This window comes from Takifugu rubripes, chromosome 8 (genome assembly GCF_901000725.2).
Source record: "Takifugu rubripes chromosome 8, fTakRub1.2, whole genome shotgun sequence".
NCBI lineage: Eukaryota > Metazoa > Chordata > Actinopteri > Tetraodontiformes > Tetraodontidae > Takifugu > Takifugu rubripes.
This window is the reverse complement of record NC_042292.1, coordinates 11,052,183-11,067,899: the sequence shown is the minus strand read 5'-3', so window position 1 is coordinate 11,067,899 and position 15,717 is coordinate 11,052,183. Positions and strand designations below refer to the sequence as shown.

The window sequence follows — 15,717 nt, the reverse complement described above, 5'->3', positions numbered from 1 at the left end:
GTTAAAGCGCGCAGCCCTCCAGAGGCGCGATCCTGCCGGGTTTTCGGTCCTCCCAGCAGAAAACCGCTTCTACCACGTTACCAAAGTTCATCCAAGGCGCGTTGCCTCCCTGGTAGGTCAGAAAACCCGGTTGGATTACGGGCCTGTAGGCCTGGGCTGCGCCGTTCCTGCGGTAGAGGAAGTGTCCCGCGTTCAGGGACGTCATCCAAGGGGCAGAAAAGGAAACACTCTCCCCGATTTTAAAGAATTATACTGCAACTTTATGTAGAATGCAAAATTTAAAAAAAAAAAAGCAAAAAGCTGGTAGAACAGTTTCTGTTCTAGGTTAAAAGTGTTATTTGAAAATTCTCTTGCGTTTGCCTATTTTATTTATTGCCACATCTATTTTCTCTTTCTGCCTTCGTTCCCCGCTGTGTTATTAAACTCTTTATTCTGTGTTTGATGTTTGAGTTTCGCTGTCGTTGCTATAATTCAATAAAGTTGAGTTTTTAAAAAAATTAAAAGGGAAACGCTTCCGCATGCGCAGTAGCTCGAGTTTTGTTGGACGTAAACGGCGACCTGTGATTGCTCCATAAACTACAAAGTTGTCAGGTTTTTGGTTCTAGTGATATATTCTTTTGACCTTTCATCCCTATGCACCCTAGAGACGATGTTAGGTCACCAATATCCAAATGCCGACAAGTCACAACAACTGGTCAGCTATGTGGAGGATTATCTGGAATGTGTGGAGTCCCTGCCTTTGGACATACAAAGAAACGTTTCTCTGCTTCGAGAAATCGATGCAAAGTATCAAGGTGATCTTTTTTACACATTTCTTTAAGTGCTACCTCCATTTATGATGCAAGTGTAGCTAGCGATTTGGGTAGGAGCATGGGCGAGCAGCGTGTTTTCATTCTGCTAAAGTAGGCCGTCATTTAAACAACATGGCTTTCAAACAAAACAAACAATTCAATGGACATAACGAGTATCAAACAAGCTACTCGATTATCAGCATAGATCCCGAATCTTGGGAAAATTCAGAATAAAATAGAATATATAAATAAGAATTATTATTTTTACATGCATACGGACTATTAAAATGTCGTTGCACTTGCAAAATCCAGCGCGAAGAGGTTCAAAATCATCATAAATGGAGCAGTTGCAGGTGACTGTGCAATGGACGCCGACCATCATGTGACCATTGCACGGTTCATATATCATCTCTGCCAGACAATTCATGTGCAATTAATATAAAACTGTCGGCTGATGTGTGACCCCGTGGTGTTTTATGTAGCAGGGGTTATTATTGTTCAGTTCTTTTGACACAGGTTAAGTAACCACCTGCACCAGTGTCCCTTTTCAGTAAGGTTTTCACTATCAACACACCATAGCATTGTTTTCTGTACGTTTATCCTCCTTCCTGTAGGCAATAGCTGACTGTCACGTTATTTTTGTGAAACTGAACGGTTCCTACTTTTCATGCCTCAGACATCTGGTGTGGAAGTTATCCCACAAACTGACTCATGTTTATCTCAGTTTCTGCACAATTTCACATCAAATCGGATTACAGATCTGAGGATAATGTCTTTTGAAAATGCTTCTTTTTAAAAATTGAGTAAAATACTTATTTTTTCTTGTTATTTTGTAGATGTCCTGAAGGAGGTGGATGAAGTATTTGAAAAGTATAAAGGTGAGCAGGATGTATCCCAGAAAAAGCGCCTGCAGACCCAGTTGCAGAGAGCGCTCATTATCAGCCAGGAGCTGGGTGATGAGAAAATCCATGTGGTGACCCAGATGACGGAGCTAATAGAGAACTGCTCGCGCCAAATGGACTCCCATTCCCTTTACCTCCAGGGGCCCAGTGAACCCGAGCGTCTGTCTGCAGAGCGGCGCTCCAGCCTCCAAGACCCCTTAGCCCCCGAACGCAGCTCAGCTCGGCGCCCGCGGCGCCAACGCAACAGCGAGAGCCGCGAGTCCAGCCAGCCGTCAGCTAACGGCTCTCTGGTGGAGGACTCACTCGAGGAGCTCTCCAATCTTCCCAGCAAGGAGAAGAAGTCAAAGTCTGTTAAGAAGAAAAAGCGCAAGGCCAAACAGGAGAGAGACAACTCGCCGGTCGACTTTGCCATCGACCCAAATGAACCCACCTACTGCCTTTGTGAGCAAGTTTCATATGGTGAGATGATTGGCTGTGACAATGACCAGTGCCCCATAGAGTGGTTCCACTTTTCCTGTGTGGGACTGACATACAAGCCAAAGGGTAAATGGTACTGCCCAAAGTGTAGAGGGGACAATGAAAAGACCATGGACAAAAGCAGAAAAGACCGTAGATCCAGGTAGTGACCCATCACCTGTCGGTCCTCATCTGAAAATGTCCTGAAAATAATCTGGTTCGGGATTGAGATGCAAAACAAACACGATTGAATGGAACAGAAACTACAACGAACAAGTTGAAGCTCAAATTTCAAGATGAAGCTGACTTTTTTTCAGCATATTGCTTTTTTATGTCTGAAATCACACCCAACATGTTTAAAGTCCCCTTTCATTTTTGATAAATAGGCTATACATTTGTTTTATATTTCTATAATTGTGTTATTCAGTTTTTGCCTTTAAAATATGTACCATTATGTTTTAAGGTAAATGTTAGTGCACTGGAATGTGTTTTAACTTGTCATTTCCATTCTGTATTCATTAAAGTTAATTATACTCATTTAGTTACTATTGAGCTCTCATCTAAGTCAGTTATGTTAATCTACAACCAACCACAGCAAATCTGCCGGTGAAAACTCACTATATCGCACCACAATAGAATATCTATCCTGGGTGTAAATTTCCCAAATCAAACTACCATCAAACTTTTAAAAATATTTATTCTTTAAAAATTTAAGGACGCTCACACAATCACTGCAGAATTTCCTGTTAAAGTTCTACATACGTTTGTTACACAAGACACAATCATATTTTATCTGTAATTTTATATAAAATGTTGAGATTTACTTCTGTTATTAGGGGAAAAATATTGGCCAAAATAAAAAAGGATGTAACATTTTACGTGTACAAATGTGAAATATATTTAAAAAAAAAAATGCTTTCACACTTCCACTTTGATGTATATTTGATCTAACTAAAACCGTATGAAAACAAGTGCCTTTGCTATGCTGCGTAATTTGGTGGCGTCTGCCTCACAGCTCACAGTATAACACACCCATTCCACTAGTACCCAACCAGCTTTGGTTCTCAAGATGATGGGAGGAGAGTCGTAGTATCAAAATGCTGTCTTGAATTCAGTCTTCAGTGCATTTCTCTGTGTTTCCTCAGGCCTCATCATCTCTTCCTCCAGATTTACTCAGCTGCATTAGAGATGGACAAAAATCAATCAGAGGTGGTTGGAAAAGACTTTAAATGTAGTTTAAAAGTAGTTTTCACTTACATGCTGGAGGATTCGGATAATGGGGAACAGAAATGTGAAAAGGTTAATGATGAATATCACTCAGGTGTATTTTTATTGTTAATAAATGGTATAAAATGATGGGGAAAATGCACCCACTTTGATTACATCAACCCAGTTCCAGCCTCTGGGCAATTCCCCTCTGTTATCTGAAATCAGAAATATTCATTACTGTGAAGACTTTAGTGGCTCCTTTGATCAACACTTAAGAAACTAATGATTGAAATTTTTGTTGAGAAGAAGGAAAACTGTTTTACCCTTTTTGCTAATGAGTCTCCTCTTTTGGGCTTTAGTCAAATGCTCCTTTTTGTCCTTCTTTGCTGCCAATCTAGTAGTTAACATCTCGTTACTGGATGATATGTTCTAAAAGAAAAGGAAATAACTGACAGTTATTTTTCAAAAGAGATGCGGTCCTTCTTTCAGAGGGCAAAATGTTAAAATGCCAGGTCAAACCTCCCCAGGCAGTTCTCACCAACATTAAGTGAATCACAACAGTTAAATATAGAAACATGGTGTTTAAACCTAAAGTGTTTGTGCTGCGGGCCAACGATTCGGAGGAAAACATGAGAAAACCGGATGGATTAGAGCATGCATGCTACTGACCGCAACAGTGACTACGGGCTTGTGGTTCTCCATTAGTGCCTCCTGATTTTCTTTGGCCCACTCAAACAGGGTGTACATCATTGCGGTGCCCATGTTAGCGTCAACTTGCTCCTCCAACTTTGACAGAATCAGGTGCTTTGTCTCTGCAGAACTAAAAAAAGGACAATACAGTGTCACACTGCATTTGTAGGTATTTCTAAATCCCTGGTTACCGAGCTGAAAGTCTTTGCTATTTTTTTTTTAGAAATATTTAACTCCGCAGGTATCATTTGAAAATGACTACATGCAAACAGTTTTCAATGATAGTCATGTGCCAACAAATTGATATATTATTTGTGCAGAGTATGTAAAGAACTGTGAGGAACTTACATTCTGTTGTTAAAAAAGGCATCCAGGGAGATTTTTGGAGCCATCTCAGGGTACATCTCAGGCCATGCAATGTCAAGAATAAATGCTTTGGTGTCCTCCAGCTCTCCTATCTTTTGCATAGCATTTAAACACAAAAGATAACCACAGCCATTAAATATTAGCATCAGGAACAAAGGAGACACATTTTCCTGTTTAAGAGTTAGATACACCCTTGATGAGGGCAAATAATTTGAGCTATGTTCTTATGTGCCAGTTTGCTGTCATGTGTCATATGTTTGGGTCCATTTTGTTCTTGTGGCTGCTGTTTTGCTCCTGTTAACAGTCATTGTTTTTTGCAGTCTTAAACAGTATAGACGATATAGATACAGTACAGGCCAAAAGTTTTGCCTTTCAGATCCTGAAATTTCTTTCGTAACAAGAGGAAATATTTCCCCGTCGAGACGTTTCGTAACCTGAAAATTCCGCATGTAGAGACGTTCGTAAGTAGAGGTCCCACTGTATTCTAGTTTGTTCACAGTAGCCACCCTTTGCTTTTTTGATAGTGCTGCAAACCCAAGGTGTTCTCTCAATGAGCTTCATGAGGTAGTCAGCTGGTTTTCACTTCACAGGTGGGCCTTGTCAGGGTTACTTGGTGGAATTTCTTGCCTTATTAATGGGGTTGGGACCATCAGTAGGGTTGTGCAGAAGTCAGATTGCTACACAGCCGACAGCCCTATTGGAAAACTGTTAGAATTCATAATATGGCAAGAACAATCAGCAAGTAAAGAGAAATTAATGGCCCTCATTCCTTTAAAAAATGAAGCTCAGTCAGTCAGAAAAACGCATTAAATGAGAAGGTGTGTCCAAACCTTTAGCCTGTACTGCATATATTTTCAACTTGATGTTTGATATCTTGGCAATATTTATGCCATACTAAAGAGGATATAGGTATATGGAACTGACAGTCGTTTTTTTGTTTTAAAAAGAAGCCAATAAAATAAATACTCACCCTAAATTGAAAGGAAACAGGACTTATTTCCTTGAAACACTCATCTCCATCATAGATAGATCTAAGAGCCTCCAGCTCCATCTATAATAAACAGAGAGGATGAGTTTATATATGGAAACAGCAGCTTGTTTTAACAATTTTCTTGTCCACAAACGACATCAAATAGTCACAATTATAATAAACGATGTGTTTTTACGTCTGTAACTGGGGAAAACTGAGTAAATCAACGCAGGTTAAGTTGCGAGGAAATACATGAAGGTAGACGGTAAGAGATCTAACCAATTCTTACCTCTTGATCCTCGTTAGCTGTCATGGCTCATTTGAGTTTCACAACGGGTTAAATTGTATTTAGGTGTAGGTTTATGACGGAACGCAGAGTTAATGCCAACTGCAATCATTAAAACGCCACAGAGTAAAATGTCTACAGCTGATTCAGCCGGTAGCATCATGCTAGGTTGTGCGCATGCGCAGTTTTTTTCTTCTTCTTCTTCTTCTTCTTCTTCTTGCTATAATGGCAGCTATTGTCCGTGAAGTCTCATTGCTGCCACCTTCAGGTTCTCTTCATCACTCATTTCCCATTAAAAACCTTTTAATAATCCAGGTGAAGTCCGAAATTTAAAAAAAAAAAAATTTCCTCCCACCTGAAGTTTCTACATATCTCAAAATGTTCTTCTCATCATATCCCGACTGTCTTCAGTCCATCATCATCGTCATCATCATCATCATCAATTTTCTTGAGCCATCAATGTTCTGTTGCTTCTGATTCCTGACTCTACTAGCTTGATAATTAAGATAAATATTTCCCCACAATCTCTATGTTTCTATGGCCGATTCTTAAACTTGTTATTGTATTGCTCTTTACTGTTATTCTCACTACTCCTTTGTAAATTGACTGTCCGTTGTATTGAAAATAAACACCTCCCTATGACTTCTGCTTCCTACTTCTGTTGCCCGTGTTTATTTGCGTTTTTTGGGGGTCTACAAAAACCCAACACAAATCCCATCTGAATCTGAATTCCCAACATATTTCCCCTACTCTGTTATATTTATCACTGGGTCTCGTTGACTTTTTGCTGCTCCAGTTTGAATGCTTCTTAAGACTGATTCCGAATGCAGAATCATTTGAATCTCTGTGCACCGTTTTACCCATCAGTATAAATCTGGATCCAGTTGCTATACTCCCATCTTTGGCCAATTTGTTCCCTTTCTACCCAACTCCCCTTTTGTGTCCTCCCTTTCTCCCAACTCAGAACTCCCTTTGTGGATCGAGGATCCCCGTGACCTCTTAAATTACTCCAGTACTTAGTTGCCAATTGTTTTCTCCTTCACCACAGTGGCATTTCCTCTATCTGAAGTGCAAACACAGGGGAAGTGTTGAAGCTCTTGCCACAGTCCAAGTGTCTGGAACATATCCACCACATTGCTGACATTGCTTAACTTTGCTGCTGATTCGTAAAATGTGCTCCTGTAAACTATTGGAGACCTAGTGTATTCATTTTGATCAAATCAGAAGGTAAAAAAAAATGCTCAGAGCTCGAAATGACAACTGGCAGTGAATTCTCAGGTTCAAATGGCATTTTTACTGGCACTTTTACTGTACACAGACTGATGCCTCTTTTTATTTTATATGATCATTTAAGACATTTTGAAAAAAAACTATGTTTAAGACTTCAATTGCTTTTGAAGAATATAGTTAGGTTTCTATCATATTAATAGCACATGTCGCCCCTCTTCACAACATGATTGGTTGTTGAATCCGACGATTTGAGAATAACCCCCCCCCCATCTTTTCTTCCGTCATGAATCAATTAATGTCTTCTTGAAGAGGATCTCCTCCAACAGACCAGAAAGATCTCCAGTTTGTCTCTGGTCCGCTCTTAAGGACTTCTTTCCCCAGATCTCACATACAATAATAGAGAATTTCAAGCAAACAATACTGTAAAATATACTAATATCTATGTTAAAGATTTATGTTTGTACTATGTCTTAGTCTTGTTTTTTTTATTACATTTATTCCATCAATCTGGAGTGAATTATCAACATTTGAAGATGTTTTTTTTTCGTGTTAAAAACTTTTCTTAAGAGGGGAAACTTTCCTTCTGTTGTCCAGTAAAATCAGACCTATTCTAGATTTAGATGTTACAGAAATATGCTGCAGCAGCAATACATTTCAACAGAATGATGGAGGATGGAGCAGAGCCTCTAGTGTCCAGCTGTGTCTCTGAAGAGGGACATGCTTGACGTACAGTAGTAAATTATTACTCATTTTAATTAGTCTTTAAAAGTGTACAATAAGAGTACCCGATAGAGTTCCGTGCACAACCCCGTCCTTGCTGGTTTTGGGGTGGACATCCTAGTATGTTTGTGCACTACGAGGACCATTCTTTGGTCCCTGTCATGCCCTGTCTGCTTGTCTCTTTAGAAGCAGCCTGTAAGAACTAACTAAACTCAGCTTGATCATAAAGAAAGAAGATCAGAGGTAAACACCTTTGATAAATAAGGATCAAAGGTGATCAAACAAGGTAATCAAAGGCATCCTAACTCAAAGCAACACAATATAATTACAACTGTTTAATTGTATCACAACTATCACCTATATCACTGGTATCAATTAACTTCAACCGGGCAGTGATGGAAAGTACTACAAATTAGTAGGTAAGATGTTGAAAACAAAAGACACTTGATTCTCTGCCTCTGCATGTATGTAAGGTGTGCGAAATGTGTTAATTATATTTCATACTGTGTGTCAGAGGATGTATAGAACTGTTGCTTGCTCAGCTGTTTATTCTGACCTTTTTTGTGATTTGATTCAAATGACGAAAACAGATTTTTTTCCCTCCAGCAGAAGAAAAGGAGATTCACAGGTTCAGGATTTAGAACAAAGATTTTACAAATTCAAAACCAAGACCTTATATATTTTTTAATTGTTTACGTTTAAAAATCGACAGTCGATTACCTTATTTGTTCCTGTTTCTAGTCAGCCTGTCTGCATCATGAACTACCTACAATCAATAAAAATGAGCAGTGGGCAGGGCTAGCATAATGAGGCACAATATATAGACCTTAATCTCTGTTAGAGTTTAACATTTATTTGATTGTGACATCTACTGTGGACAAAGTGGCTATAAAAGTAGGTTTTTATAGTCAGGATAGACCTAACGAAGGATTATGAATGTTATTTATTGATGTATGGATAAAAATTTGAAACCAAGATTCACTTTATACTACATATTTGTAATAAAGCTGTAAAGATCAAAGTTAATTGAATATAGTTGAATTTTGTTCAACGAGAATGCAAAACCTGTGAACTGACGGCAGTTTCTTCACCACATTTTATGAAAGCACAAACATGAAGAAAGAGATCGCTGCTGCAGTTTGCTGCTTAAAAGCCCTCCTGGCTCCCAGAGCCAGACTGGACCCTGAGAAAACAGACCTGTTTTTGGAGCGGCTCAGTGTGGCTTTGATGGAGAAATTCAGTGGTCACTGGTTCCCAGAAAACCCCAGCAGAGGACAAGCATACAGGTCGACTGGGTGATCACACTTTCAGTCCAAGACTGACATTAGTTGTGCTTCAACTATAATCCAGGGTTGTGCTGTGCAGGTGCATCAGAATAAACGAGGTCCAACAGTGGGATCCAGAAGTGCTTCGAGCCTGTCGGGAGAGCAGGATTCAGATGAGTCAACTGGAGCTGCCTGTGAACCTGACGCTGTGGGTGGACCCCGGGGAGGTCTGCTACAGGTCACACAATTTCACTTCATGCTCATGAGTCATTACTAAATTAGAAGAATGAACTTTTAGATTTCAGGACCGCTCACAGAACCTTCTGAAATCGGCTTTATTAACTTGACGTCTTTTCAACAAATGTGTTTTTCTCTTGATGTTTAGGATTGGGGAAAACAACCCCCCTTTCTCTTTTGCTACTTTTTCCAACCCTGATGAAGAGACCCTGAACACATCCCCTGGTTTGGACTCAGCTGGGCCGCTTGTTCAGCTGGTACGACTAAATCATCTACAGACTGATGTATCGATGGGTTTGGTCAGATGAGTTAAGTTAACTTCTCCATGGTTCCCAACAGAAAGAGTTCCAGGAGCGGTTCAGAGTTTGGCACAACGTGACTGCAGCTCCAAATGTCCCAACAGTGACTCCCAGCTGTGTCTTTACTTCTTGGGCTTGTTCCTGTTTTTCATCTCCTCCCCGACATTCTGATCATTTTTGTTATTGTCATGTGGTTATTATTGTCATTACGACTCTTCTTATCATTGTAATTATGATGCTAATGTTCATGGTAATTTTCATTAACTTTTAAGTTAGAAACAGTAATAACAGTAGAATTTATAGCTGGGGCAATGTTTTTGTCACCGTAATGTCTTGTAAATCATTAAATACTTCAAAATTTAAAATTTATTGTTGTAATCTGTAATTGTGTCAAGTGTTTGCAGCTCTCATGTGGCATATTTTTTCTAAATGATCTACAAAGTCATGTGTCTTCTACTTTTGATGGTTCTATTGATCAGTTTAGCTGACAATGTTGTGAAGAGAAAACACAAATCGGCCCACAGAGTTGTTGTGAAGAGACAGGTTGTTAGTTTGGATGATGACAGGCTAATTGAAGTAACACTATACTATCAAGTTCAATTGCATATGAGTCCAACCAAAGATAACTTAGATAAATTGGAATTGCATTTTAAAGAGGTCAAATCCTGGCAGATCCCTAAATCTTCACTTAAATTCCCTTCAAAAATGTTTAAAAAGTATCAAAACAATGTATGTTATTTCTTACTAGACACATAGTGTGCTCACACAGCTCATCCACCTGATAACGAATATTTTTTTAATATGAAAGGGAGGTTTAGAATGAATGTGCATGCAACTCATTATATTTTGAAATAATTAAATAACAAATAGGGCCAGAAGCGGCCTATGGGCCAGTAGATTGTGGCTCACGGTAAATTATGTGGGTCCAAAGGTGTGACGGGTGCAGTTTGGACCCAAATGCAGCACTCTGGAAAGCTGGATCGTAGTAATGACTTTTATTAACACACGGGCAAACAGGAACTCAGGCAGACAAGGAAACACAGGAAACAGTCCGTTCTTCAGACTCTGGGCCCGCACAAAGTCTATGGGTTGCAGGCTCGGGGAGTGGGACGAGCAGTAGCGAAGTCGGGGCCGGGCGGAGAAGTCTAAACCAGGTGAGCAGACAGGAACCAGAGACACTGAGGCAGAAGTCGTAGTCAGGGGCAGAAAGCAGGTAGTAAGCGGGTAATCCGGCAGGGAAACAACGCTGGAAAGTCTCGCATGAAAGCAGAAGAACAATCTGGCACTGAGTGAGTGTGAGGCTGGAAAAGGGGAACTGGGGAAAAGGGGCTGTGACAAAAGGAAAAATTCTAATGTGCAAGCATGATGATGATGATAAAATAAAGAACCATGATCTCTTCCAGCATGCTTTTAGAACCATACTTGAGCCATAAAATAGTTGATCAATAAAAGCCACAGAAAAAATGAAAGAGAAAGTATTCATTTCTGACTGAGAAGAAAGACCGAAGACTGACACAAGGTAAGTTTAAAAGAATGTTGTAGTAATCTCATCTACTCATCATCTTCAGGAAGACCCATCCCATAGAGTTCTATAACAATCAACAAAAACATTTTAAGGTCTTTTTGTCAGTGATACAACTGTTGGAGTTCTAAGACTTGTTCACAGTTCACTTTGGGGATTTTGTGAGCGTTACCCTTGTTGATGTTAAGTCAAATTCTAATTAGAGTTATTGTATTTTTCAACAGTATGGAGGAGGAGGATGGACCAGAGTCTCCAGTGTCCAGCTGTGTGTCTCTGAAGAGTGACATGTCCAAAGCTGAACCTTTAAGATTCAGAGATGAAGCTGGACCTTCAAACCCAAAGTAAGAAACCTAAGAGTGATTTTGGATTTATATGACAACTGTTAATCACCTGAACATCAGAAGGTTGTGAGTTTATATCTGGAGATGTTTTATACTTAACTTGATTCTATAAAGTGTTGAAGTCTGTAGCTGTACATCGGCACCAAATTGATCTGTATTTCTCATCCCGGGACTTAAATAAATTACTGAATTTGATGAAATTATAACAAAAAGTTACATATTCAAAGTCAAGAATACAGATTTAAACACTATAAGGAAAATAACAAAAATATTTTTGATTGAAAGATAAATTTGGACAGTAGTAAAAATATATATATTTCACTAGACCCAGTCATGATGATGTTATTTTCCAATAACCTATAAATGTTTGCCAATGACAGGAAGGAGTCCATCTTCCCACGCTGGGTCCAGTCTGCCCCACCAGGAGAGTCCTCTGGTGAACACTCTGACAGCCTGCAGAGAGATGCTGAAATGACGACTTTACAAAGTAAAGTTGTTCACTGTAAAATTCAACATGTGACGTCAAGAATTGGAGTTCTGTTGAGGACTTTATAGTAGATGTCAATAATACGTTGCCTTTGTTTTCTCTGGCTTTAGTAAGTGAACTACAGGAGGTTCTAGAAGGACACAAGATCAGTCTGAAGAGAAGATGTGAACATGTGACTGAAGGAACTAATGAAGCAGGAAGTGGAATCCTGCTGAACAAGATCTACACTGAGCTCTACATCACTGAGGGACAAAGTGAGGAGGTGAACACACAACATGAGGTGAGACAGCTTGAGAGGACTTCCAAGAAGAACATCTAGGACACTCCAATCAAGTGCCAGGACATCTTCAAAGCCTTGTCTGAGCAAGAGAAACACATCCGAGTGGTTCTGACAAACGGTGTCGCTGGTGTTGGAAAAACCTTCTCAGTGCAAAAGTTCACTCTGGACTGGGCAGAAGGTTTGGAGAACCAAGACATCAGTCTGGTGCTTCTGCTCTCATTCAGGGAGCTGAACTTGATCAAAGAGGAGCAGTTCAGTCTTCTCTCACTGCTTCATGTTTTCCATCCAACATTACAGAAGCTCAGAGCAGAAGATCTGACTCTCTGTAAACTTCTGTTCATCTTTGATGGCCTGGATGAAAGCAGACTCTCACTGGACTTGAAATGTAAAAGATTTTATTTCATTTGATTATCAACTGATTCATTTAAATATGTATTAAATCCATTTATAGACTGAGACACTGCAGTTTATCAGAGATCAGCTGTGGTTCTCTGGCCTCAGCTCTGAGGTCCAACCCCTCCCACCTGACACAACTGGACCTGAGTGAGAACAACCTGCAGGATTCAGGAGTGAAGCTGTTGTCTGATCTTGTGATCAGTCCAAACCACAAACTGGAGACTCTGAGACCAGCCACTATTGGAAGATGATGATGGCAACAGTTGTTATAGTTGTCCATCCATCCATCCATCCATCCATCATCCATCCATCCATCCATCCATCCATCCATCCATCCATCCATCCATCCATCCATCCATCCATCCATCCATCCATCCATCCATCCATTGGCAGCCAATGGGCCAAACAACTTAGGATGGTTAGCCATCGGTCTGAAATACCACAACCAATTCTATTAAATAACTATGTAAATATAAATCAGCTGGTCAGTTGGCAACATCTACTTGCTGCTGCTATTGATTTTTAAGTTGCTTGTTTTTATTTGGCAAACGTGGACTTTAATGTGTTTTGAATGTGTAAATAAAATGTAAAGAATGCTGCAAAGAATTTCAGCTGTTTGAATGTTGTTCCTGGGATCTGCTGAAGCCACTGACCCTGCTGGGGGGGGGGTTCCAGTTCCTTTTCCTGCCCCCAGATGCTCAAGTTCATTACCTTTTCAACATTAGTTTCAACATTTCAATAAAAGTAAATTCTAAATATCTGTCTGGAAAATTACAAGACACTTTTGGACAAATGCAAAAAATAAAATGAACAAATTCAAACATAAATTCCTTTGTTTTGTCCTTATGTCATAGTTCTTCTAATGTACATGTTATTGGCTTGGATATGTTTATTCAATTCATTTATTAATCTAGGGTGGCGTGAATAACGTAAAATTATAATAGCAAATATAAAATGGATAACCATGTCCAAAAGTATGTTCCAAAAAGTTACTGCTGAAGAATTAGATTTCAGGTTAATGTACCGTATCAGATTGACACCCTGTGTCGCCCTCTAGTGGTAACGCTGGTTTACAACGTGATGGTCTGAAAATATTTGGGCGCGGATTTGAGTTGGAGGATTTGAGAACCTTTTAAAACCTCCATTTAGTCGAAGACATTTTTGACATAGTAATTACTCCAGTATTTATAACAGATGAGGTAATACCTAGTAAAACGAAATAGGCGTTCTTAAAAACATAGAAAACAAGAAAGATACTGTTTCGAAAGTGCCACATCAAAACAGGTCCGTAACGCAACAAAAATAAAAGGTAGCTTCCTGCCAGGACAAAGTAAAATAAAAAATTGAAATAGGACATAAAATTAACAAAATTAATACAAATATAAATAAAACATAATGACAAATTAGATTTATGGCAGTTAGAAAGTCATTTCTTTTTTTAAAATTGCAATGATCATAATACAAAACAACTGATTTAGCCAGTGACACACAAACACAGACTCCAAATAATTAATTTTTACTTTCGATATACTTTACTATTTACATAGATACATTACAATCTGCCAAAAACAGTGCTGCAGCTAATAACATCAAAACTACTGTTATTACTGTTTGTACATTAAATGTTAATAAACGTAATGATTGTAATGATAGTTATAGTTACAACAATAATAACCACAATAAACATAGTTTAGGGGAGGAGGTGACAGAGGAGAAACACAAGAAAAGAAAAGGTCCTGGGAACCACTGTTGGAAGATGTGGAGCTGCAGTGAGGCTGTAAAAAATTCCGAATCACTCCTGTAACTCTCTTTGTTGGGAACCGTGGAGAAGCTTTTGGCTCCAGAGCCTGAAAAAGAAAACCAACTTAACTCATCTGACCAAACCCATCGATACATCGATCTGTATGATTTAGTCGTACCAGTTTAACAAGGAGCCCGGCTGAGTCCAAACCAGGGGATGTGTTCAGGGTCTCTTCATCAGGGTTGGAAAAAGTAGCAAAAGAGAAAGGGGGGTTGTTTTCCCCAATCCTAAACATCAAGAGAAAAACACATTTGTTGAAAAGACGTCAAGTTAATAAAGCCGATTACAGAAGGTTCTGTGAGCGGTCCTGAAATCTAAAAGTTCATTCTTCTAATTTAGTATTGGCTCATGAGCATGAAGTGAAATTGTGTGACCTGTAGCAGACCTCCCCGGGGTCCACCCACAGCGTCAGGTTCACAGGCAGCTCCAGTTGACTCATCTGAATCCTGCTCTCCCGACAGGCTCGAAGCACTTCTGGATCCCACTGTTGGACCTCGTTTATTCTGATGCACCTGCACAGCACAACCCTGGATTATAGTTGAAGCACAACTAATGTCAGTCTTGGACTGAAAGTGTGATCACCCAGTCGACCTGTATGCTTGTCCTCTGCTGGGGTTTTCTGGGAACCAGTGACCACTGAATTTCTCCATCAAAGCCACACTGAGCCGCTCCAAAAACAGGTCTGTTTTCTCAGGGTCCAGTCTGGCTCTGGGAGCCAGGAGGGCTTTTAAGCAGCAAACTGCAGCAGCGATCTCTTTCTTCATGTTTGTGCTTTGATAAAGTCTAGAGAACAAACTGCCATCAGATCATTAACAATAAAATAATTTAGTATTCTTGTTTAACATTCTACTATGTTCAATCACCTTTGATCTTTCCAGCTTCAATACAAATATTTGAGTCTGAAGACATGAAGCTACACAGAAGCCAGAGACTGAACCCCCCTGTAACAACCCTGTGCAACGCTGGTCAGAAAGACCCTTAAAAGGAAGAAATCTTGAGCAGAATCCACATTAATGTGAATCTGAATTTAGAATTTCCATCTATACATTAATAAATAATGTTCATATTACTTTAAGAGGAAAACAAACAATTACCTATTTTGCTAGCTACAATGTCTACAGTTGGTGTCTTGATAGTCAAATAAACATTAAACCATAACTGCATGGTCATAGAGTGTTTATACATGTTAGCTCTGCACACTGCTCATTTTCACTGGTTTAAAGAGCTGCTTAAAATATGTTTTAAAATATATTTTACAGAAAACTGCGAGAATTAAAATGGTCTCAAACAATATTTATGGAATAATAAGTCATTGGTTTTCCCCAAATTTTAGATCAAAATTGACAAAATCACATTTAAATGAGTTTATAACAACATTTTCAACATGTTTCCCACGTAACACAAGCCACAGCATCTCAGCGAATAAGGCCCCAAAACCTCAGGAATTCAACAATTGAGCTGTAACCTGT

The 15,717-nt window shown here is 39.4% G+C and overlaps 4 protein-coding genes across 4 annotated transcripts; 2 read left to right on the top strand and 2 right to left on the bottom strand.

Moving 5' to 3' along the window:
• The first annotated feature begins 503 nt into the window (after window positions 1-503).
• On the top strand, window positions 504-2,690 carry ing2 (inhibitor of growth family, member 2). The gene is made up of 2 exons (XM_003966796.3): window positions 504-794; window positions 1,628-2,690. The coding sequence occupies exons 1-2, from the start codon at window positions 650-652 to the stop codon at window positions 2,314-2,316; spliced, it is 834 nt and encodes a 277-aa protein (XP_003966845.1). The 5' UTR covers window positions 504-649; the 3' UTR covers window positions 2,317-2,690.
• A 139-nt stretch (window positions 2,691-2,829) lies between these two features.
• Window positions 2,830-5,869, bottom strand: rwdd (RWD domain containing 4). The gene is made up of 8 exons (XM_003966797.3): window positions 5,674-5,869; window positions 5,385-5,465; window positions 4,397-4,506; window positions 4,028-4,178; window positions 3,682-3,787; window positions 3,524-3,573; window positions 3,407-3,409; window positions 2,830-3,326 (listed from the first exon to the last, which is right to left on the bottom strand). The coding sequence occupies exons 1-8, from the start codon at window positions 5,695-5,697 to the stop codon at window positions 3,291-3,293; spliced, it is 561 nt and encodes a 186-aa protein (XP_003966846.1). The 5' UTR covers window positions 5,698-5,869; the 3' UTR covers window positions 2,830-3,290.
• Window positions 5,870-8,726: 2,857 nt separating this feature from the next.
• LOC101062399 (protein BTG3-like) lies at window positions 8,727-9,707 on the top strand. The gene is made up of 4 exons (XM_003966821.2): window positions 8,727-8,906; window positions 8,986-9,123; window positions 9,271-9,379; window positions 9,462-9,707. The coding sequence occupies exons 1-4, from the start codon at window positions 8,734-8,736 to the stop codon at window positions 9,690-9,692; spliced, it is 651 nt and encodes a 216-aa protein (XP_003966870.2). The 5' UTR covers window positions 8,727-8,733; the 3' UTR covers window positions 9,693-9,707.
• Window positions 9,708-14,072: 4,365 nt separating this feature from the next.
• LOC101062619 (protein BTG3-like) lies at window positions 14,073-15,029 on the bottom strand. The gene is made up of 4 exons (XM_003966822.2): window positions 14,840-15,029; window positions 14,623-14,760; window positions 14,367-14,475; window positions 14,073-14,294 (listed from the first exon to the last, which is right to left on the bottom strand). Exons 1-4 carry the CDS (start codon window positions 15,010-15,012, stop codon window positions 14,073-14,075), a joined length of 642 nt encoding a protein of 213 aa, XP_003966871.2. The 5' UTR covers window positions 15,013-15,029.
• Window positions 15,030-15,717: the final 688 nt, after the last annotated feature.

Excerpts from the sequence above, each read along its gene's own strand:
- ing2 (XM_003966796.3), top strand. The coding sequence starts at position 650 with ATGTTAGGTCACCAATATCCAAATGCCGACAAGTCACAACAACTGGTC. Across the intron at positions 795-1,627 it reads AATCGATGCAAAGTATCAAG|ATGTCCTGAAGGAGGTGGAT; the intron begins GTGATCTTTTTT and ends GTTATTTTGTAG.
- rwdd (XM_003966797.3), bottom strand. The coding sequence starts at position 5,697 with ATGACAGCTAACGAGGATCAAGAG. Across the intron at positions 4,507-5,384 it reads CTGTTTCCTTTCAATTTAGG|ATAGGAGAGCTGGAGGACAC; the intron begins GTGAGTATTTAT and ends GCTATGCAAAAG. Across the intron at positions 3,788-4,027 it reads AGCCCGTAGTCACTGTTGCG|AACATATCATCCAGTAACGA; the intron begins GTCAGTAGCATG and ends CTTTTCTTTTAG.
- LOC101062399 (XM_003966821.2), top strand. The coding sequence starts at position 8,734 with ATGAAGAAAGAGATCGCTGCTGCAGTTTGCTGCTTAAAAGCCCTCCTG. Across the intron at positions 9,124-9,270 it reads CCCGGGGAGGTCTGCTACAG|GATTGGGGAAAACAACCCCC; the intron begins GTCACACAATTT and ends CTTGATGTTTAG. Across the intron at positions 9,380-9,461 it reads CTGGGCCGCTTGTTCAGCTG|AAAGAGTTCCAGGAGCGGTT; the intron begins GTACGACTAAAT and ends GGTTCCCAACAG.
- LOC101062619 (XM_003966822.2), bottom strand. The coding sequence starts at position 15,012 with ATGAAGAAAGAGATCGCTGCTGCAGTTTGCTGCTTAAAAGCCCTCCTG. Across the intron at positions 14,476-14,622 it reads CCCGGGGAGGTCTGCTACAG|GATTGGGGAAAACAACCCCC; the intron begins GTCACACAATTT and ends CTTGATGTTTAG. Across the intron at positions 14,295-14,366 it reads CCGGGCTCCTTGTTAAACTG|GCTCTGGAGCCAAAAGCTTC; the intron begins GTACGACTAAAT and ends TTTCTTTTTCAG.